At 41.4% G+C, this 24,637-nt stretch overlaps 1 protein-coding gene across 6 annotated transcripts in view; it reads right to left on the bottom strand.

The window, feature by feature from the left end:
* Window positions 1–5,422: 5,422 nt before the first annotated feature.
* The window catches only part of ampd2a (adenosine monophosphate deaminase 2a), a 43,915-nt gene continuing 24,700 nt past the window's right edge, over window positions 5,423–24,637 (bottom strand). For 5 of the 6 annotated variants that reach the window (XM_080785117.1, XM_080785119.1, XM_080785121.1 and 2 more), the window contains 16 exons: window positions 23,068–23,198; window positions 22,269–22,337; window positions 21,052–21,163; window positions 20,755–20,941; window positions 19,919–20,060; window positions 19,669–19,758; window positions 18,649–18,778; window positions 17,744–17,938; window positions 16,598–16,729; window positions 15,692–15,855; window positions 15,414–15,540; window positions 14,712–14,875; window positions 14,195–14,315; window positions 12,325–12,498; window positions 10,852–10,962; window positions 5,423–10,499 (listed from right to left, as the gene is read on the bottom strand). In XM_080785117.1, the coding sequence (XP_080641243.1) occupies window positions 10,284–10,499; window positions 10,852–10,962; window positions 12,325–12,498; window positions 14,195–14,315; window positions 14,712–14,875; window positions 15,414–15,540; window positions 15,692–15,855; window positions 16,598–16,729; window positions 17,744–17,938; window positions 18,649–18,778; window positions 19,669–19,758; window positions 19,919–20,060; window positions 20,755–20,941; window positions 21,052–21,163; window positions 22,269–22,337; window positions 23,068–23,198 (2,265 nt within the window). In that variant the 3' untranslated portion in view covers window positions 5,423–10,283. The remainder of the gene's footprint in view (window positions 10,500–10,851; window positions 10,963–12,324; window positions 12,499–14,194; window positions 14,316–14,711; window positions 14,876–15,413; window positions 15,541–15,691; window positions 15,856–16,597; window positions 16,730–17,743; window positions 17,939–18,648; window positions 18,779–19,668; window positions 19,759–19,918; window positions 20,061–20,754; window positions 20,942–21,051; window positions 21,164–22,268; window positions 22,338–23,067; window positions 23,199–24,637) is intronic. The other variant, XM_080785118.1, reaches the window with a different exon arrangement.

The raw sequence follows: 24,637 nt of genomic DNA on the forward strand, positions 1-24,637 counted from the left end.
GGTTGTCTAGTTTCCTTTGTTTTTGGTCAGTCACGGTGCTCAGGTATTCTGCCACTGTGTATTCTGTTTAGGGCCAGATAGCATTCTAGTTTACTCTGCTTTTGTGTTGCTTCTTTCCAATGTGTCAGATAGTTTCCTTTTTATAATTTGGTTTAGTCTAACTTTAACTCTAAACCCAAATACCATATGAACAACAGATACATCAATTTGAAGCTATGATTCACAGCTTTCATAAGACATGAAAAAGCAAAAAGAATCCAATGGCAGTCAGTCAAATTTGGTCACATATCTTTTCGTGAAAACCGACGGTTCAGCCAGAACTGGCATTTTTGGTGTTAGGAGAAGAGAAAAATAAGGGACCAAGAGTCCATTTGGTCTTGGTCCCTAAATGGACTTGTAACCCAACTGTAGAGAGTACAAACACAGTAAAGAACCTGGGGGTTATCATCTATGCAAAGGAAACACAATGAGCAGAAAATGAACCATGTAAATACAACAAATTGAGGGCATCGCAGGGAGTTGAACCCCATTCTGGTAAACCAGTAGTACCACACCAGTGCCTTAGTTGGTTTTGTTGTAATTTACATGTCCAAAAGCAATCATTCATAACAATTTGATTCATAACAGACTATAAATGATAGCCATGATTATGTCTTTATACAATTGAAATCGAGAAGAAGAAGACTCACTCCACAAATACCTTAAAGAAAACTCCTGACATAAACTAAGAAAATCTTTATTTTTCCATGCTCATAAAGTGCTCCAAAGTGCTAAAAGTGAAAGTGCAGCAGAAAACCTTTGGGTCATAGGCCCATCGTCAATGCCTCGCCTACTGACCGGCATGAATGAAGTTTTAGCTGCAAATGGCAGCATAAATAAATCACATCAATACACACCACATAATGTGATGTGAACGGACGCGATTACGCTTCACTCGCACATTATAAAAGACATACATCACATCAATCCACATCACATACCTAACCCTACCCTAACCCTAAGTTCATCATGTGATGTGGGGATGACGTGATGAAGCCTTACTCACCAATGTGAAATGATACGAGACATAAACACACATCACATACCGGGCATGTGATGTGGGCTTACTTGATGAAGCTTTACTCACAAATTAGATCTGATAATATAGCACCAACAATGGTCTTATGACCTAGAGGTTTGCTGCTGGACTTTCACTTAAAGCACTTGGAGCTCTTTATGAACATGAACAAAACAAAAAGATTCTTGGTCTCCGCCCAAGCAGTTGGCCGTAGGTTTTCGTGGTGCAAGATTTTCTAGCCAGTTGTCCCTTGTTTCCTACATTTTTATTTTAAAATGTATATTTAGTGTTTTCAAAATAATTGCCTACATTTAAAAAAAATATATTACAATTTATGCCATTTGTGGACGTTTGACATAAATTATACGAGGTGCAAATTATGCAATGGCAGCAGCATTCTTTGGACCCCAGTATTTGTCAGCAATACAGCAACACTATGAACATGAGAACACAACAACACTACGAATGACATTAGAACACAACAGCAATGAACAAAATTCGTATGGCGTGCGACGACACCGACGAGCTATCTGCAATTACTGTGAAAAAAAAAAAAAATCACAAAAAAAAATCACATAAATGCACATCACATACAGGGTGTGTTCATATCTGATGTGAACTGACGTGATGGCGCTTTACCGGCAAATGACGCAAACGCAAATGACGTGAAACGACATACAGCTCCAATCAATGATTAGAAACTGTACGCGAGACACGACCCGACACACGCACCACATACACTAGTGAAGAACTAGCAATAGATAGGAAAGAAAGAAAGAAATTACTTTAAAATATGAAGCAAAATGCGATTAAAAACTCTGAGACCAGAAAAACCAATAACTTTATTAAAGCAAAGAATAGAAGAGGAGATGAAAGGTCGGGTAGAAACCGTGCATGTCCAAAACAGTTACTGGACAAAAATAACCTGTGATACGATTATATTTATTATTAATATAATGATCTGTGTTCCAATGTTTAGTCACAAGCTCTTGTTTATACTTAAATGGTTCGATACATACAAAAATAGGTTATATTCAATAAATGGATGATCTTTGCATCCTGAGCCATTTGCTACTTTAGTGTGTGACACTGTAGCATGACCAAGTAAGGAAATTAATTTACAAAACTATGGAGATACAAGGTTTCTGCCCGACAGCCAAAGATAATAAACTACGCTCACTTACCTTCACTATCAGCACTAAACAAAACACACTAACGAAGGAAGAAAATCTGCCATAATTTTCTTCCTGTTAGTGTGGACAGATCTACAGCATAGAAGGCTGTAAACAGTGTCAAGCAGGCTACATGCTACCGGACATAAGTCACATCACATTTGTACAGTCCACTAGTGAAGAACTAGGGCGATAGATAGGCAAGGAGGAAGAAATAAAAAGTGTTTTTTTTTTCCTGAGACAACCAAAACAAATAACTTTATTAAAAGCAAAGAAGAGAAAGGAGACACTAGAACAGAACATACATATGTGATGTGACGTGAACGCTTTACCCGTAAATTATGTTAAACGATAAATAAATCACATGCCTACACAAACATCATATAGCGGCATGTGATGTAGAGTGGCATTATACACAAATGATGTGAAACGATACACGGTGCGAATGACAACCTACGGTAGCCTACGGTAGCATGTAGCCCACTTACACAAGCAGCAGGAATCAAAAGGTTCATTACCAACCTCCACTGCTAACAGCACCCAGCAGCAGCAACAGCATAGAGTTTGTACCTTCAATACAGACGTCGCCCAGCTTCACGTTCTGAAATGACAGGGAAAATAGGAAACATTAGTTGTCTGCCTACAGGATGACATTTTGGAAATCATAACAGTCACTGAAAGCTGTGTCACCATCCTTTTACTGTATTAACAACAGTCACTGACAGGGCTACATGTGTCACCAATATTTTACTTTAATATAGTCTCAAAAGTGTGATTAAAGCAGCTATAAGCAATAATGTCAATTATAATGATTTTTATTTCATTCAGACAGCCAGCAATGAGTAAAACACTACCACAAATTATTTAGTCTCTGGGACACATCTAGGGGCCATAATCTGCAGTCAAAGATGTTCCTAGAAGCTTTGTCATTGGTCGAAGAAAAATAAAACCCGGTCGAAATGACTAACCAATCAGGAAGTAGACAGGCAAATCGACCAATGACAAATCTAGGAAAATCTTTGAATGCAAATTGTGGCCCCTAGATGTGTCAGAGACAAAATTGTGTTTTAGTTTTACCCATTGCTGTCTGAATACCAAAAAATAAAATTACATTTGACATGTTGCTTATAGCAGCTTTAACGATTCAACCCATTAAAGGGAGACTTCACCCCTTTTGCAAACAGAGCTTATTTCAATTATGTTTTGGAGACAAGAAACACTTTCCTGGGTTTTTTATGTGGGCAATAATTATTTTACAAAAGTGTCCATGGGCTCCATGACATGTCATGGACACTGGGCTCACTTCCTTCCTGGACTACATGTTGTCTCAGTAAGACAGCCCTCACCCTATCCACAAGGATCAGTGCACCAAAGCATTATGGGAATTGTAGTCTGGGTAGGAAGTGTCCATGACATAATGGACACTTTGAAATACTAAAGACGCATTAAAAACCTCAGTAAAGTGTTTATCTCCCAAAAATAATTAAAATAAGATTTGACACAGCCCTAGTTTCTACTACAGCCACATGCAATCCCGGTACGTACCATGGGGGGGCTTCCGTCACTCGGTTGAAGATAGCCGGTATTAATAGAGCCGCGAAGGTTGTATGGCACAATACGTCCCGATCGTCACCGTTCGCCTCGTAATCTCAGGAAGAGCGTTCGTTGACACCGTTAGAAGTTTCAGCTCAACCGAGTAGACACTCTATTACCAATACCAGCCATCTCCTGATGACCCCATCCAAGGTCACACATGACACCAAGGTCACATGATTAACCTGTAAGACACATAAAAAAAAAAAACATTAGACTCTTTATCCAGATTTCATACATTGTAAAATTAATATAATAAAGGGATATTTCACTTTATCCTCTACTGAGGCCTTTTGAAAATAACAGATCTAAAAGCTCACAATGTGTCACATCACAATGCATTGTGAGCTTGTAGATCAGCCAAAATATGGCTGTAGTGGTAAATGAACAATGTAGTCACATGGTTTGACCAAACATTTGTGTTTGATGGAGGGGGGCAAAGAAACACAAGTGTTTGGACAAACCATGTTCCTCCCATTGGAAAAGCTTTGAGGCAGCCATCAAACACAGACAGTGTTGTTTGTATGAAAAAGGACAAATATTCCTGACATTGTCCATTTAGTGTCACAATATACAGTCCTATAAATCCTCTAATGTCTATACAACAGTGTTCAATCCTCTAATGTTTATACAACAGTGTTCAATGATAAAACCGTGTTTCTCAAACAAACGCTCCTTACCTTGGAACAAACAGCATGGCTCCCAGACAGCAACAGCATGCAGCCTGGCTCAGTGGCTCCCAAACCAAACTGCATGCTGGGAAACAACATGGCCGCTCCTATTTAAATCCAAAGCCACGCCCACTGGATCCGGTCACCTGTTCAACTAGTCCATTCATCATTGGTCCGTTGGTCAGAGTGATAGGTGATTGGATCATCCACTGTTGATCATCACAGCTGTGTGCACCCCACACACACACACACACACACACACACACACACACACACACACACACACACACACACACACACTCACACACACACACACACACACACAGAGGTAGTCTATTAATAGTTGTGGAGAGGGATGTAGATGGAAAGTCTAGAGATATAGGAGTCATTTTAATTAACATTATCCTATGGAATATGCAATGAAATGTTGGTATAGCGAAGAGGGATAAGGTAACTGATATACTTCCAGTAATAAAACAATCTAATGGCCCATAATAGCCTTATATGTAACCTGGCAAATAGGGCACAGGACACAGACATATATTGGGGTTCTTTATTTCCCCAAGAAGTTGGTGTTCGTTCGTGTTCGTTCGAGTAATAGTACAACTCTAATAGCATTACTTATAATAATGTAATTAAAGATAACTTCATTCAGATTTATTTATTTTTATTTCATTTTCCAGATTTTTTTTTCTTCTTTTTTTTAGATTTTCATTGGTGGGCCAGTCATAATGGTCCCGCGGGCCTGATGTGGCCCGCGGGCTATCTAAGTCTATCTAAATATAGTCCTATATTTTTCACAAACCTTCTTCCTACTCCTTTATGATTTAACTTTTGTTCAAAATAAATGAATGAATGTCCTACTGAAGAAGTGTATAGCCTATTCTGAAAGTTGGAAGAAAAATATTTTAATTGGAGAAATATTCCTTTTGGTCAGTGAATAACGTTATGGAACTATTGTATGATGCAAGCATTTAATGAATAAACATGCTTTATTTAATTATTCAGACATTACACATGAACTATCAGAAGCATCTCTGTAAAACATTGGCAACTAATTTCAAGCCATGAATAATGACTACAGATCACAGGTCACAATAGAACAAAATAGGGGGAAAAAATAAAAATAAAATAACTCCAATATTATGTGTCCCATAATATTATTGAAAAAATACAAGTTGAACACAAACTTATCCATCATGAGCATCAGGATACTTGTAATGATTGTGAAATTAGTACATGAAAATACATCAATGTGTATATTTCAAAGAAATACAACTTTAATTAAAAGGTACACAGTGAACCTCTGAACATATTTGAAATAATGTGTTTTTTGGTGGATTAACTGAGTTCTTAACAGCAACTTGGACTCTACAGTGCTAAATTATCCATTTGTAACTCTGTGTACAAGTGTAACCAAAAGATGGACCCTTACAGGTCTATTTGACACTACATTTTTACACTCAAGAGTTCAATTACCACTGATGGTTTTGCTGTGTAAATGATCATTATAGGATATACAAATGCACAACAGCAAAGAAAGGTGTATAGGTGAGGTAGGGTGCACGAGGCTGTGCATGCTACACACAAACACAAACTGGTGATGTTGTCCATCAACAGGCAACACTAAACTGAGACTACAAAATGAACAATTCAAAAATATAAGAGATATGAGAGTTCCATATTTAGATTCTTCTATTCCGGTGGTTCTCAATCTCAACCTTTTCTGGATCAGGGCTGGAAAATCTGAAAACTAATTTTACAAAGAAGAAAATACCATGACATTTTGTTTTAACGGGGGCCACAGGTTGAGAATGTTCTATTCTCACCGTACCAGCGACTGAACACATGTGCTACAGTAACCGGACCTTTGGCTTTGACAACTGATGCGCGCTTAGAGGGTGTTAACTGCTAAGCCAGTGAAATCTAAAAGATTTCCCATAATTCCCTGCAAAATGTTACAAAAATAACCTACAGGGTCTGAGCCAAAGACGCAGACTTCTTTACACGCATCAAAACCTAAAAAAAAACCTAAAAAAAACACAACATAACAAAAAATCTATGTAAGGAATAACTTTCTAAGAAATGTCACTACATTTGTGTGTTTAGGGTCAATGTCAGACAAAATATGAAGATGTAATGACAGTCTCATTACTTATCCATCAGTTTGATAGGTATTATAACACTTTACTGAGCATTACAAGGAACATGAAGCAAAGAAAAATGGGGGAAAAGAAATGGGTCTGATTATTTAACACATAAGAATAGTAATAGCAGAACGCCTTTACTTCTGCTTTCATGACAAAATATCAACTCACAATGATATTTGGTTTAAAATCTAAACGTCAATAAATTGTTTGTATAAAATCGCTTATCTCTATAGCCTTACAAAAATACATTTTGTACAGGAAAACCAATGATCACACTTATGGTTAATTTATACTTTGTCGTTAAACCGATTCAATAAGTGTCGCTTAGATGACAGTAGACCATTGTCTCAAGAGTTGTATGACCAAGTATAAATCAGCCATTACTTCAGCACACAACTCCAGTATATCATTTCAACACTGAGCAGTTACTGTATACTTTCCTGTATTCTTTCCTGAAGTAAGGGTTCTAATTCATTCGCCCAACAATGCTTTTTCTCAAAATAAACATGTACATGTGTATAAACACAGTATGTTGGACAAAAATACCTTGTTATTAATACAAAGGCTGACATGTTAGGAAGAATTCCGTTTACATTTCCTACAGGACACTGTATGGCAGCCTATACTGCGTAATAATCGTACTATTTCAGACTTGTAATCTCGCCATCAAGTATAACTTTACAGTAGCAACAATATTCAAGAATGTTCACAGTTTGATGGACACTTGGAAAATGTCCATTGACACAGAAAAGGGTTGTGATAACACGGATGAGACATGGAATTGTAGAATACAAGATCCCAAGTAAAGTTATGCTTTGGTGATCGCAGCTTTTTGGGTGAGATTCCCACTTCCCTCAGGAACCACACACTGAAGGGACCTTCATGGTTCACTTCCACTGGGAGGACAGAGCACCGTTTACTGCAGGACCAAAGAATGATTACAAGCATCTGTCAGATGCGACGGCTGGCCAGCAGGATTACGTTTACCGGTTTACATTACAGCCCACTGACTGTAAACAGCTTCTCCGTCTCTTACCCATCAGTTCCATGCAGGCATGCACTACATGATAAAAAGCACTTGAAAGCTAAAAAGAATGATTTTGCTCTTCACCGGAAGGTTTAGGGAGAGACAACTGTACACCAAGCATGGAGCCGGGGCGGCTTGGTGTGACTGTGAACTCTTGTCACAACTCACAACAGCATATAGGCCTACATGACACATGTACTCGGTTGGTTGGTGGCTGATAAAGACAAGAAACATTTACATGACAACGGCATACAGACAGGGCTAACGGTGGCCAAAGCTCAAATCAAAAGGCACTAGAAAGTCTTGGCTTTGTGCATACAGTGCACTGCATGCAAATGGAAGAACAGCGATAAACAACATTTTCCCAGGGCTCTTTGTTTGGGGCCCACTCTTCCACAGGGCCAGGGGAGTGGAGGGGTGGGCCCACTCTTCCACAGGGCCAGGGGAGTGTGGGGGTGGGACCAAGGCCCATGCACAACGTGAACGTGGTGTACAACAGTGGTTCCCAAACATTTCAGGTCGAGACCCAAAAGAGAGATTAGACGTTTGTGATGGACCCAAACTAGTGAAAATAGCAGATCTACAAGCTCACATGCAAGCTTAATTGTTTTACATTTTTAAATTTTATGGAATTTGTGTGTTTGTTTTAAAATGTATAATAATTATATATTTTTTAACATAAAATTTAAAAAGAAACTTTTGAAGTATATATATTATTTTTAAATGTAGGAACAGATCATTGGTTCGTGACCCACAAATGGGTCCCGACCCAGACCCACTTTTTGGGAAACAGTGTTGTACAAGGTATGTATATATATATATATATATATATATATATATACACTGGTATATACCAGTAAGACGCGCAAACGCGGGAAGCGAACACAGCTCGTACATATTTGGGGTTTTTTAAGATTTCTTTTTAAGTTATTATTTTTTTAAGTTTAGCCATAACCATATAAGGAGTCCCCAAAGCAGCTATACGTCCAAATATGGAGTGTGTTGCATCAATCACAAACAAATCACTCAGCTCCATATATGGGCACAAAGGGGGGACACACAGACACACGCACGGACAGACATGATCTGCTAGGTCTCATAGTAAGTGCTCACTGCATTCGCAATTATGGACACACATTCACCCATCTCTATGTGTGCTCACATAAGCTGTGGTTAAAGCACAGCCTTCACAAGTTCACATCACAATGCCTCTGCTTCAGAAATACGTCCTCAGACACATACCTATTATGGTAAAAATCTACTCTTCTCAGTTGTATAATAAAACTACTGTAATCTTCTATATTTATAGCAAAGTGTTTTGTTTGTGGCTACAAAATAACTCTCGATTAACGATTGCTTCATGGAATGTTTGCAGTTGACCACAGGAAGTCGGCTCCTCTCCTGCTATTGAGGGCACTATTGTAGGTTCTGCTGGCTTTCCCTCCCTTCTATATAGTTCACAGCAAACATACTGTAAAACACAGACATGCTGTGTGTCGGCTCATATAGATCTGCTCCTGATAGCTGGCATGGCAACATACAAATAAAGACGGTATCTCCTCTTCTCCAGTTAATCAGTCACTGATCTGCAACTGAGCCTTTTATGACAACTCCACTTCATGAGATGATTCTATGTGAAACTGGATTTGGGGCACATTAACACGAAAACCTTTGTGTGGAACCTGCATTTTCAAGGGGCAGATTAAAAAAATGCCTCTGGTGATAAACCTGCCCCATATTTGCATACTGGTTCCTGATTGGACCCTCACTACTTTGAAGGGAGTGAAATACAACTGAGCGGTGCCGGACCAAATCTGCCGAAGGCATTTTTTCCCCCCTTCGTCTGGTTTCCAGGCTAATAACTTGTTGCCATTCTGGAGATGCTGTGTGCACTAAGCTTGGCAAGGCAGCATGAATGTGAACTATAACAAAAGATAATTTCACAATGAGGTTAGTGTAAATCTAGTTTTGCACACAACGTGTGCATGTCGGTGAACTGGATGTCAGTGCTTTAATCATTTATGTCTTTGCAATACCTGTGGTGGGGACTGAAAACATGCCATCATATTACCAGCGTGTGACACTCATTTGTTGATGGACCAACTTGGCTTTGGTTTGGCTCCATTATAGTTCTGCTCCTGTTTTAGCTCTACATTAAATAATAGCCAATCTACAAGCTTGCAACGCAAGCTTATAAATCTGCTATTTTCACAGAAGGTTTGCCCCAGAAAAGGGACGCAAGGATTGAAGTAGTTAAGAAAACATCTAATGGTCTCCTTTTGCTCTAGTCGCACAAACAGGGTCATCCATGCTGATTGAGACTGAACATGTCACAGTGAGCATTAGAGAGACATACAGGTGAAAGAAATAGAAAATGTGTGGTGCCCCTAGAGAAGTAAAAGAGTGAATACCCTTCATTAAAACTAGAAACACACAGGGAGGCAGGTTGAGCACTGAATCCTTGACTCGATTGTAAGTGTATAGAGGGGGCAGGGGGTTGATCAGGTACAACAGGAGCAGCTTTATTCTCATGCCATAATCTCCTCTGGGGTGTCATGCTGGGATGGGTGGGGATTTCCACGAGATGAGCAGACGACTGCGCGGCCGTGGGCTTTAGCTCTGACTAGCGATCGGGGCCATGGAGAGCGCGTCCTCCTCGTCGATGGTGTCTAGCTCCTCTGTGCGCACGGCGTGCGTGATGAGATTGAGCTCCTCAATCAGCGTCTCACTGCGGTACGCCACGCGGATGTCGGGGACGTTGGTGCGGCGGATGTCGTTGCTCACGGGGCCCTCCTGGTTGTATTTAAAGCCCAGCCAGTAGCTCTTTGCCTGAAGGTAAAGGAGAAACCGTCGTTGAGGAGGAACCTTATACATGACTCTGGGATGGGTAACACCCCAGAAGAAAAATGGACCCCGTTTTGAAGTTGTGATTTCTTTTTTTTAAATCTTTTTAAAATGTTTTTCCCCCTCCCAAACGTAGAAAACAAAGTGGTATTTACTCGTGACACATAACAATTGGTCCATGACCCAAACATGGGTCCTGAGTTGACTCACTGTTTGTGAAACAATGTTGTACTAGCTGATTATCAACTGAATGATTCCTGTATTGCTGCAGTGGGAGTGTGGGAGGTGGATTGGCACTAAGAGATAAAGCGAGGGGAGCAGAACAGCTGCTATGTACCTTGTGTGAGAACCCACTCATGAGGACACTGTTCCTTGCCAGCTCACACATGTCACAGGAACTCAACTTCCACACCTGTGCTGCAATGCTGTACTCCTCCATCAGAGGCTCCTGTACACACACACACAGTCACACACACACACACAATAAAGTCAATATGAATATTAAAAAAAGGAAATGCAAAGATTTCAAACATTTCCAAAAACCTTCAGATATGTCAATGCGCTGTGATGCGACACGTCAGAATCAGTCATTTCCACAATGCACACTGGGCATACAGGGTAGCAAACACCATTCTCCTCATGGTGCTTCACATTTAAAAACAATATAGACAATAAAAAAGAGGCAAAGCTGTTTTGTTTACCAACACTGGTAAAGAGCAGACAACATTGGTAAAAAAAAGTGCTGATGTATTCAAAGTGCGTTCACAACGGCGTTTGCGCTCATAACGTGACGTTACGTGAGCGGCGCGTGAGCGGACAGGCATTTACGTGGATTCCCACATTACGTGGGAATTCATGGCCATCTCCGTGAACTTGACGGTGGTTGGACGGAAACTCCGCACATAGCTGTGCCAGTTCTCATGGTAGTGTTATTCATAAGGCTTTAGTCTTCATGCTGAATCAATAAATAGTTCCCAAATCTCAGATAAAAAGATGATATATATATAAAAGCCAAGTATCACTTGTATGCCTATATGCATGCATTCTAGAGGCAAGTTAGCCTAGAGTCCCATACAGAAACTGCCCATGCAAGCCCGACACCTTTTTATTTATTTATTAGGATATTTCTAGCATGCACGATTGCGCTGCTCACTCGACAGCTTTCTACTCGCAGTGCAACGCGTTGTGAGCTTGTAGATCGGCTCTCGCGGACTCGCGCTGCATGTTAAAAAACAAACTCACAATTATAATAAGAACATACTGTACACTTATCTGCATTCTGCACTGTACGAATCCAACGTTGTTTAGTGTAGTAATGCCTGCAGTATTTAAATTGTTTTGTTTACGGAGCTCCTTTGAGTCAGTCTGACTGTCGGTTTGTGTGTGTTGTGTGTTGGTGTGTGTGTGTGTGTGTGTGTGTGTGTGTGTGTGTGTGTGTGTGTGTGTGTGTGTGTGTGTGTGTGTGTATTCCTAATAATGTAGCGGTATGTCCTGCGGTGCGGGCAGACCATAGGGGCAGACAAAGCTAAACAGGCGACAACCACAATACACACATGTATCTGTACAACCACAATACACACATGTATCTGTACAACCACAATACACACATGTATCTGTACAACCACAATACACACATGTATCTGTACAACCACAATACACACATGTATCTGTACAACCACAATACACACATGTATCTGCGGTAGATAGATTTGTTCTGTGCGACACATTCCGGGCTCGTGCACGTCCGTGGCTCCGCGCACACCTTCCACTGGGAGCGTTGGTCTGGAGAAGCAGTGCACCGAGTACTGACCTTGGTGAAGTGGAACTGTAGGGGGTCATCGGTGGACAGGGAGATCATCAGACCTCTAGACAGGTACTCTGGCAGTGGGTTACGGTGGTAGCTCAGGAACAGGCTGTTGTTACTCAGAGGGGACATGGCGATGCCAATCTGAGCCAGGTAGTACAGATACTGCAATACAGGGGCCTGCATAAGGGACACACAGAAACAGTTAACCAACTGTTAACCAAATTAAATTATATTCATAACCGCCAACAATTTGTTATCATCAACGGTAAATCATCAGAGAGTGCAACCTTAAAATGTGGGGTCCCCCAGGGGTCTATACTAGGACCACTCTTATTTCTGATTTATATTAATGATTTGGCCGCAGCTTTGACCTTCTTGTTTCCTGTACTTTTTGCAGATGATACTAATTTATTTATTTCACATACTAATTTCTCAGCTCTAATGACAAAGGCTAATCACGATCTTGAAAATATTTCAAAATGGTTTAAATTAAACAAATTATCACTGAACATAAAAAATCTAATTTTATTATATTTACATCAAAAAAGAAAAAAGATTGTAATTCTAACACCTGTCTGTCTATAGGAGATGATCCAATTTCTCAGGTTACATCAACAACCTTCCTTGGTATAATTATCCATGAAAGACTAAGCTGGTCAAACCACATTAGCCATGTCTGTAAGAAAATATCAAAATCCATTGGCATTATTGGCAAATTCCGTAGTCTGGTAAATCAAAACTGTCTCCCAACTCTTTATTATAGCTTAATTTATCCATATCTTATATATTGCAATATCATTTGGGGAGCTACTTATAATACACATCTTCACAAACTCCACATTTTGCAAAAAAGATTCTGCAGGATTGCCACATACAGTGATTGGTCTGCTCATTCTGCCCCTCTTTTTAAACAACTCAATATCTTACCAATCTTTAATTTAAATACATACCAAACCTGCAACTTTATTTTCAAAGTATTGTTCCAGCTAGTTTCATTTCCTTTGCCATGTAAAGACTTTTTCCAGTTCAACAGTGATGTGCACCACTTCAATACGAGACAATCAAATCATTTACATCTCCCAAAGTTCCGTACTGGTCTGTGTCAGTTCTCCATCAGATACAGGGGGGCCCAGCTATGGAACACCTATACAGCAATCTCATCAAATTCTACTTCATTAAAAAAATTCAAACATAAGTTTAGGATCCACTTAATTGACCAGATCACCTAATTATATTTCTTTGTATCATCTATTCTTTTCTCTAATCATGTAAATAACCAAAAATTCTAATCATGTTTTTTGTTTTGTTGTTTTGTTTATGTTTTATATACTGCAATCATGTTTTCTGGATATTCTATATCCCATGTACAATGTTTCATTTTAATTGATATAGGTTGAGGCCTCGTATAAGCCCCTCAGGCTTTTTTTGCCTCAGCCTAGCACCTTACCCTTCTCATATTTATATGTTCACCGTGTTGTTTTTATACTGTGCTGAATAAATAAATACAAATAAATACAAAATACCACATTAAGCCTTAGCCTGGCGCAGCCACACTTCACCCGTCCCTATTGCATATGCACATATGCCCCGCACGTAGCCCAGCGCAGTGGTATATTAGTATCGCAATGTCTTCTACATCCTGACAGTTTTCTGAAAAAGCTGTTTTCTATGTCAGTCGTTCTTCGATTTTTCAAAAATAGCAGATCTACAAGCTCTTAGCGCGCCAGCTAAAGCATGACATAATGCTAACACCAAAAGGGGTTCCCGCCCAAAAGCCTAGCATTCCCTACTCTGGGAAATGTAGGAAACTCATAGATGACGGGTCATCGGGTCACTGTTTGAGAACCAGCGCTCTAGTCCAGACACCACTGACCTTTCTGAGCAGCAGGCCATGGGAGATGTTCTCTGACAGCATGAAACCTGACACCAGGTGGTGGATAGGCCCCGCCTCCCCACAGTGAGGCCGCAGTACGAAAGTGTTGAAGCCACGCCTCCTATTATCGGACAAACACAAGAAAGGTTGTCACAGTCTGGTGTATATACACCAGCACACAGTCTGGTGTGTGCTGGCTAAACCAACATACATAGAGACAGACACACACACAGCCGCCGCTGCAGCTGTCCGTACCCAAATGGACATGCATACATACATACATACATAGGGACAGACACACATAGCTATTCATTGGAGCGGTTCCTCATTGTACAGACTAGTATATAGCAACATATTGTTTTTGTAAATTTTGAATAAATATTTGATGTTTTAAGTCGGGGGTTAAGTCCGTTAAGTCGTTCAGAGGTTCTAAATATTGGTTTCGGAAATATTCTCTGTCCATCGCGCAGCCCCACTGAGCCGTGAGAAATCAAATGATGGGGCGCTTCCTCTATACCTGCGCAGGTGGTTGAGCACGGTCATGTTGGCGTATGTGTAGTAGAGGTAGTAGGAGTAGGGAGGGTTGTGCTCCTGCGTCCAGTTGGCTGGCAGTGGGCTGTCCAGGTTGAAGATGTGATGCTCGGGCTTGGACTCGTCGTCCACACTGTCAAAGCCCACTACCTAACAACACACACACAACCAGCGGTGTTCAAGTACTGTGACTTTAGCTATGGATTTGAGGATTTACTTTTCTTTCTTCAGTATTTAACATTTTCACAACTTTTACTTCCAACCCACTACACCTCATATTTTGATGCCGATACTTTTTTACTTTTACTTGTACATTTTGAATTCAGAAAAACAGAGGTACAAAACAGTTACAAAAGGTGAAAAGTATACCTATCTAATGCTAATGAAGTTGTCCGATAAAGTGCAGGATTTATTATGAACGGTCACAAGATTGGTTATCAAGTAAACTATTCTTTTAGATTGTGCTTGAAAGATGTAAAAGTGCATGTAGCAGGACAATCTCTTCCACGCCAAACAACAACACTGTACTTATGTGTGAAAGATGTAAAAGTGTATGTAGCAGGACAATCTCTTATGGCCAACGGGGGATTATTCCATGCCGAACAACAACACTGTACTTATGTGTGGTTCGCGGTACATAACAGGTTTTAATGGTATGGTCATGACTGGGGTGTGTGGTCGAACTCACATGCTGCAGCAAGAGGTGCAGCTCTGGGTGGCTTTGGGGGTTGATGGAGGCCTCAAACAGAGGCATGAAGATGTTCTCCAGCATCTCCTGGAAGTTGGCCAGCTGTTTCTTGGTGTGGTACACGTCACTGGAATGGGGGTCAAACTTTGCAATGAGAAACCCACAACCAGCAGTGTGTGCAGAGACATGGAACATACACATTTTGTATACATTAAAAACAACTTTATTGGGGGGGGGGGGAAGGGTTAAAAACGCAAGCACACAAGTTATATGCTCACAAGAGGCGCGGGAATTGGATGAGCCAGCGCACGTTGTCGGAGTAGACGCTATGGTTCACGGCCCACTGGCCCAGTTTATCCCACTCGTCACGTGAGCGGCCGTATATGGACAGGCGCAACTCAGAGTTCTGGTACTTGCTCTCCTCCAGGTCATACATGACCTCCTAGAAGAGACATCCAAACAATGTTCATGTCAAAGTGCTTTTCAACCCTTTTCATATCAAGTACCAATTATTTATTCAGCACTTGAGTCACAGACCACCATTTGATGAGATTTAGACTCTCTGACAAAATACTTTTGTTGTCGTACGATTTTGTCCACAATTCCATGCTGTAATGATGTGGTGCCATTAGGAGAGATAACAGGCGTTGATCAAAGTAACAATTATTCTACATTCTCTAATTGTATAGACTTATTTAGATTAAGTAATGCAGATATTTAACAATAATTGAACTCTTGAGAGCGTAAAATGAAACCAAATGGACCCATAAGGGTCCATTAAGGGTCCATTAACTCTCAAAAGTTAAATATGTAATAAGAGTCCATTTGGTTACCAACTCTCCGTCATTTAGCTGGGGACCACCTGGAACCCCATCAAGGATCACTGGTGGTCCCTGGACCACTGGTTGAAAACCACTGTCATAAGAGAAGATCTGTCTTAACATTCAAAATCTTTTCACCATTTTTCAAAACATTCAAGAAAATGGCAGATCTACAAGCTCAAGCAACGCGTTGTGACGCTTGTGGATCGAAAAGCCCAAGTATAAAGCAGGGTTAAATAGTTTTTTCATTTTTATGCTATATTAACAAATCTAACTGGGGACCCCTTAGAAACCCCTCAATGACCCATGGGGGTTCCCAGACAGCAGAGAACCACTGTTGTATATCACTCAACTGTTACACACCTTGACAATGTGTGCAAAGTATTTCCCCTCAATGTGGTTGTCAGTCTTGATAAAGATCTCTCGGAGGATGGATTCTCCGATGGGGTTGTATTTAGCGTTGAACTTGTCAAATCGATGGAACGTGTTACGATCCTGAGAAGATGAAGGTAAGAAAAAATATAACTTTTGTTAATGAACGAAACATACATTTTAACCAATCTGTATGATAGAGAAGAAGATGTCAGGGCAAGTTAATGCAATATAACTAACACAGGACACGTATTAGGATAATATCAGTCACCAGAACCAATGACAGGTGTTCAATGAATCTATCGTGTTTAAAATAGAGTTTGAAGTTACAATTGTTCTGTAGGAAAGGGGCATGTCTGATAAAATGAATATCAGATAACTAAATACTGAATCAAGCAACTTAAAAAACTGTCTGGGAGTGCTCTCAAAAGCCAGAGTAGATGTTAAAATGATCTCAAACATATTTGAAAGTGAAATATCCCTTTAAAACATTTCGGCCAACAAAAGACCTGAGGATGCCTGAGGAAGGTCTTGTTCTGTAACTGGAATGTTGCATCTCAATAATATTCTCTCTTGTACTGCCCAACAATGTTGGGGTCTTCTGCTGCACAGACTGAATCAATGTTGGCAGTAAATGTACAGTACTTGAATAAATGTTTAGTTACTTTACTGCTACTCATACAGGCACAAGCAGCGAGATGCCGCTTAACCCATTTTGGGCGGGAACCCCTTTTGGTGTTAGCATTATGTTATGCTTTAGCTATTGAAAAGTTGGTTCCTCCCTGCCCCTGGTTCCTCACTGCCCCTGGTTCCTCCCTGCCCCTGGTTCCTCACTGCCCCTGGTTCCTCCCTGCCCCTGGTTCCTCCCTGCCCCTGGTTCCCTGCCCCTGGTTCCTCACTGCCCCTGGTTCCTCACTGCCCCTGGTTCCTCCCTGCCCCTGGTTCCTCACTGCCCCTGGTTCCTCACTGCCCCTGGTTCCTCACTGCCCCTGGTTCCTCACTGCCCCTGGTTCCTCACTGCCCCTGGTTCCTCACTGCCCCTGGTTCCTCCCTGCCCCTGGTTCCTCACTGCCCCTGGTTCCTCCCTGCCCCTGGTTCCTCACTGCCCCTGGTTCCTCCCTGCCCCTGGTTCCTCACCGCGTGCATGTCCAGCGTGTCTACACTCAGGTCGAAGGCCGTCAGGTTCATGTTCTCGAACACCTCCATGAGGGTCTGTCCGCGGCCGTGCTCTATGTGGACGATCTCCTTGGGGAACTTCTTCATGGCTCTCTTGATGAAGCGGAGCAGGTGCTTCTGGTTCATGCAAGAGGATGCATGGATGTGTGTGTCCACCTGGAGGGAAACGCAACACTGTGAGCAGGACGCCTCCTGGATCGCTCCCCACACGCAACAGCAAGGCAGTATATGCTATAAAATAAAGCACTGTTTGCCAAACGGTGGGTTGGGACTCATTTGTGGGTCACGGCCACATTGTTATGGGCTCCCTCTATCTTTTGTTTGCTACATTTTGTTTTTAATTTATATTAATTCAAAACATTATCAAAACATATTCCCCAAAAAGGGGGGGAAATCATACATTTAAAACAAATGTTTCAGTAATTTCATGAAGAAATCAAGAAATTCCATAAATCAGAAAACAAGTAGTCCTCGTTTAAAAAGCTTGGGAACCACTGAAATGAAGTAATATTATCTCTGATATCCTCATCTATCAGGGAGAGGAAATTACCACTTTTCCCTTACACAGGCGATCACCTCCACTTCTTTACAACCCCCTTCTTTTTCTTCCACTCATGTGGTGTTTATGAGTTGACTGCATAAGGCCCGAATGGAAACAAGACTGCAACAACCTTTTTTGGTGCTATCCCTTCTAGACCAATTGTTTGACTGTACTCTTTTGCCGTTTTACATGTCATGTCTAATAATAAACTATTCAAATATTCTATTAAAATCATCAACTAGTAGATGATGTTAGTGGAGTAAACAATTAACTCCTCTCCAATGAACCAGTTAATCATCGGCAGCTGCTGTTGCGTGATCCTTGCCTTGCGGATGTTGTAGAAGTCTCGGTGAGGAACCTTCTTTTGGGCTGCCAGCTCCTTCATCTCATTCAACAAGATGTGCATCTGGAATTTAGAGCTGAGGTACTGTAACCGGCGGTAACAGAAAGATTTCCTGCATGTGGGCAGAAAAACATGTCATGTTTCATGTCAAATTAATACTGAACTTATCACTGAACTTGTGCATGTTTGATGGGAGTAATAACAGGATTGAGAGGGTGATAAAGTTGTGCTGATTGGTCAGCGGTTGTATCTTCTCTAGGGGTTATACGGCTAACCAATCAGGTCAGATAAAGTGCCACTACAATGCTGAACTCAATTCGTTTTTGTGCATAGATCGTGTAATTTTTTCCAAGAAAAACTAAGAAAGGGAAGAAGAGAGGGGGGGGGGCGCTAAAGAGATCAAGGCAGGAAAAGAAAGAAAGTTTGTTTCTTCTGTGTGGGTCTTAGCTTAACAAGCTTAACAAACGTTACAACCGAAGCAACCTTATTGCTGATTAATTCAGAGCTCCGCAGCTGAATCTGTCGGCAACTCTCATTACAACGGGTATAATTGTTATTAGGAATGAAAACAATGGAGCACCACCGGAAGAAGAGCGCCGAAGGAGAGTAAACGGGCGACATCCGGTCTCTACAAGGGGAGAATGGGGAGGTCCCAGAGGCTATATTTATTTCTTTGCCAACGGGTTCCGAAATTGCCAAACCTCACGGTCATGCAACCATGAGCCTAGGAACCAGCTCCCTTGCCCAAGAAGACTAGAGAATCCCTTGCTTGCCAGGGAAAGTTCTCATTGACATCATCTATTCAGTTAAAGTGTAGATGAAATGCTATTCTCTTAATGTCTTTGTGAATAAAAAAGGCTATTCATATGTGATGAACAAGTATCACCCGGTATTCGTCATTCACCCCTGAATAAGCTTGAGCCACAACAAATACAAATATACAGTGTGTGTGTGTGTATAATATATCTCTGTAAACATGCACGCACACACACAGACACTCACACTGGTCCGTTAATAATGAGGGCCATCATGACATTCATGTCTGCAAGGTACTCCTTCAGGTCAGGATACAGCAGGTCTATTTCCGTGCTTCTGGATATGAGAATCACATGGTGGGTTAGCTGCTGTTAACACTGGTAGTGCTCCTGGACATGAGAATCACGTGGGGTTAGCTGCTACAAAATCCAAAGAATGGACTTGGAAAAACAAGTAGGATTTTCAACAGACAGCAACGCAAATGAGAACCACTCACTTATCCATGCAGTTATTATTGGTGTAGACATGGATGACTCCGTCCACCATCTTGCAGCTGTAGCCTGTGTCAGCAGGCATCTTCTTGGGGTCCTGATTCTCATAAGGGTGTGTCTCCGAAACAGGGGGGTGAACAGGGGCATCTGGGGGAGAAGACACAAACAATCAGCCTAATTACAACATCAGTGTCACCTAAAGCTTAATTCAGTCAGGAATGGATTAAATTGATTTTTATTCAAATACAAAATGAGCAATATATTTACTTTGGTTTGGCAATTATTTGGATTTGCTTTTAGGTTCTCTGAGAAAGCATATTTACATCTCCCTACCGATAGCGATTCCCCAGTAAAGTAGATCCAAGACGACAGGTGGTAGCTGGGGTGGTGGAGGGCGAGCAAAAGTTTTAACTTAAAGCAACAGCGAGCATCAGCAGCACAGCAATACGCAGCAGCAAAAGGCAAGCAAGGAATGAGCAATGCAACTTCCCCATGTTAATAGGTGTTCTATTGTGATTGGTTGAGAATAGAACCAACGAGCTGAGACCGACCGATGATCGACCAGCAGCAACTGCACTGAGTTCACAAGCGCGACGCTCATTTCTTGAAATCGGCAGATTGAACACATGACCCCTAGCGTCCCTATTCTGTGGCGAACATTCTGCAAAAATAGCATTTACGGCAATTTTTTTGCGAAGAGATTTGGACAGTACAAGAATTAAAATTAGATAAGTTGGCAGGTGCCCCAGAATGACACTCAGCGGAGGTGTCACGGGTGCCGAGGTTGTTGTTCCGATCACAAGCAGCATACGTGTCAGTTTATGCACGTATCGGGGCACACCTGCATCCACAGGCGTCTCTGGGATCTCCTCGTAGAGGTTCAGGTCCATGGCTCTCTCCCCCAGCTCCTGCAAGGCGTGAGCTGCTGTCTTGCAGAAGTTCTGCATGGATCGGCTGATGTACTTCTCCCGTATGAACAGCGCCTTCACCACACACTTGGCAGCGTCCACCAGGTCCGTGAAGGGCACCTACATGAAAAGGAAAGCAAACGCGTGTATATATATATACAGAACTTTTAGAAAATGTTTTGAGAATCACTGGTCTAATTTATATGTTAGTATTTTTCCGGGTTCCTCACCCCACACTTCTCCTCTCCAGATATTGACACACGTTGATACTCCCTCTCCATCGGCAGCACCCTCTGCGTGAAGCCATCATCCACAGTGCACACGTCCTTCTCATTCATGAACCTCAAGTGCAAAAAAATTGAGAGAGAGACAGATGTGGAGAGAAATGGGACAAAATGTCAAAACAAGACAGGTGGCAAGCAATAGGGAAAATATCCGATTCACAAGCCCAATATTCATAAGACAAATAATGTTTGAAGGAACCAGATATTTAATATCAAGTATGGTTGAAGACTTCTTGTGCTATTGGTTGACAGCTAGGAGATTGCCAACATACCTGTGACTACCTATGACTGAAGTAATGGTTACCTGAGGCTGAGGCTACCCAGACCCATAGAGAGAGAGAGTTACGTCACTAGCATAGACTCCCATTGTAATAATGGAATGTTCTCATTCCATTTCAATGAGGAAGTTCCAATGTTTGGAACTACAGCCCATAAAGCGTGACACAGCTCTCTCTTCTACGGCCTGTGTCACCTGTGTCTAGTTGTACTATGATTATTATCATCTTGTGACTACCAGGGCCCAGGAAATGATTCCATGTTCATTTTCCTCATAGACATTTCAAAAAAGTACAAAGCCAACTGGAGTTGTGACAGATCATGACAACAAACAAAAAATTCGGGCCGAACAAATAATTAGAAAGAAGAAGAAAACGGCAGGTTACAACACTTTTTTTGTTGTTTTTCTTCGCCCCAAAATGTTGTGTTTGTTGTCATGATTTGTCACAACTCGAGTTGGCTTTGTCCGCAGCGTAAACGTCTGTAGAAAAATACTTTTTGAAAAGCCTATGGAGAAAATGAACGGGGAATTCACTTCTGGGTCTCACGTCGTCATGAAAGGTGGGACTGCGACACTCTATAGGGAGGACAACAACTAATCTCTCCTATGGAAGAGGAGTGGAGAGCTACAGAGAGAGAGCAAAAGAGCATGGTTATCCGTTTCCACTACCATGTATCACCAGCAGAGGGCAAATACAGTTTGAATGTAGAGAGAGAGAAGTGCACTTAAAACTAAGCATTCACAGTTAAACAGAAACTAAACATTGTATACATAATATGCAGACAAGTGTTAACACTCTGAAGTCAGGCAAATAGTTTGCAGGTGTACCTTTGAAAAGCAGAGTAACAGAACATATTTTACAGTAACTGAAGCGCGTATCACTCACTCCAAGTCTGCAGTGCTGTCGATTTTCATGAAGTCCTGCTTGGCGCGGAGCAAGATCTCTGGCTCAAGCCTGGGGTGATATGCAGTGGCACAGGGCAGCATGGCAAGGCAGGAGGCAGAGTGGGGGAAATGACAGGAAAAGAAGAGAAACCAAGAATCCACAGACAAGACAGACATGAAGCGTGCAGGGTTAGACAGAGGGGTGAAAATAAAAGCGTTAGACCCAAACAAGGGAGTCAGGGTGATGGAAGGATGGAGGGTGAGGGTAGGGTGACACAAACAGAAAAAGGCCATTAGTTAGTGGAGGCGCACATGGCTGATTGACAACAACGGGACCCCGCAACGAAAAAGATTGGCTTAGTGCGTGGTGCAGATACCATCACCCTAGCAACTCAAGACAGAACCCCACTTCCTAGACAACAGGCTGGAACAAAAACAATGTGTGCCGACTGCTGGACGGTTAGGTCTGGTTAGCTGCTGGCTGCATTTAGTTTAGCACCGGAACTGACCTGTTGGAAACTGTCGAGTGCACACTCACATAGACATTGTTGTGTAAATGTATGGGGCAGTGGTTCTCAAAACTTTTAATTTCAAGGACCGCTTTCATTCTGAGAGTTTACAAATGGAACTAAATGGACCCCCTTGGAACCCCTTCAAAGAACCCTTGAGAAACACTGGTAAAGGGCGATTTAAGAAGACTAATGTTGCGTGCGTGCGTGCGTGCGTGCGTGCGTGCATGCGTGCATGGCATGCGTGCATGTGTGCGTGCGTGAGTGCGTGCATGTGTTTGAATTTCTTACTTGATGTCTTGGCTGATCTGCCTCTCCAGACGGTGGCGTCTCTCCTCCAGCTGCTCAATGGGACTGTCCTCAGGGAACTCATAGGGAGCGCTGCGCATCTCACTCTCCGTCATACTGCGACTGAACAGCGTCTGGGTGGAAAAACATTCAGAATACACTATGTCATCCACACAGACTGTGAATATACATACTGTACATACATACATACACAGTACACACACTAACTGTATAGAAAGTATATAATTAGCAGATATAGGAGCCCACATCAGCTCTTTGTGCCGCGCTGGGAGCTTGTAAATCTGCTATCTTTTGTACATCTGCTATCTTTTGTATACATCTGCTATCTTTTGTCATTCTTGAAGAAGAATTAGAGAAATACAGATTCAGAAGGTATTTGTAGAAGCTCTTAAAGGAGTAGTTCTCCTTGTTTTTGTCACATTCCTGGGATAATAATTTGATGACCGGTGGAGTCTCCTAACGAGTCTCCGGTGATCAAATCATTGGCTCAGGAATGCTCAATGAAGTCAAGGCTTCATGTGGTGTGTAATTGATTGAAAATAAGTCATCTTTTGGGTGAACTCCTTTAATGGGTTAACCCAGGGGTGACTTGAGAGCTACTTTCAAAGATCTACCCGCCGAAAAAAGAATATAATGCCATTGCTGAAAATAGTTGAAATATGGAATGGGAAAATACCACACTCAATGAAGCTTTGAATGGTTTAGGGTTAAAAATACATTTCTGATCTTGTACAGATCTTTCAGGTCATCTGGGAAAGAATGGTCTGTCCATGGGGAAGCAGCATTTAGTTTTTATGCACCAGTGCACCACATTATCTGGAACAAACGGTCTGCTGCGCCTCTTATTTTACGAAAGACCTTACTGCTTGCCGCTGCCTTTGATTGAGTTACTTTTCCTTTTTTCTTTCTCTTCTGCACCGGAACTGTATCTGTTATTTATTTAGTTTTTACTTTAGTTTTATGCATCTTTGTATAATTGTGTTTCCTTTGCTTGATGTTCTGTGTGAAGCACATTGAATTGCCTCGTTGTTGAAATGTGCTATGGAAATAAAACTGCCTTACCTTATGGAAACTACAAAATGATGGAGCATGCATGAAACAAAGAGGAAACAAAAGCTTTACATCAGAAAACCTGTGCTGTGACAATAAAGCTGATTCTGAATCGACCCACAGGCCACAACTATAGAAAACATTCATCAAGGCTCTTCATTTTAGGGAGACTCACACATAAACACCCCTCCATCTAAACGTGGACGGTTTGCATTTTGAGCATACATCGTAATACAACTACAAGGACATACCATTTCATTTCAGAATTTCTAGCTGAATATACTAGATTATATATATACTGAATATAGATATACTAGTATACTGAATATGAATATACTAGAATTTCTAACTGAATGTAGTTAGAATTTCTAACTGAGATACAGTAATGGGTAATTTGATGGTCAAAGTCAAGAAGGTCAGTTGCAGTTGGGTCATAAAAAAGTAGAAATATTCACTGTTATAATAGGCCTATATGTTTGCATTTGAAAAGCTGGTCTCAAGC

The sequence above is a fragment of the Protomyctophum bolini genome (genome assembly GCF_963924005.1).
Source record: "Protomyctophum bolini genome assembly, chromosome: 2".
In the NCBI taxonomy this organism is placed as follows: Eukaryota; Metazoa; Chordata; class Actinopteri; order Myctophiformes; family Myctophidae; genus Protomyctophum; species Protomyctophum bolini.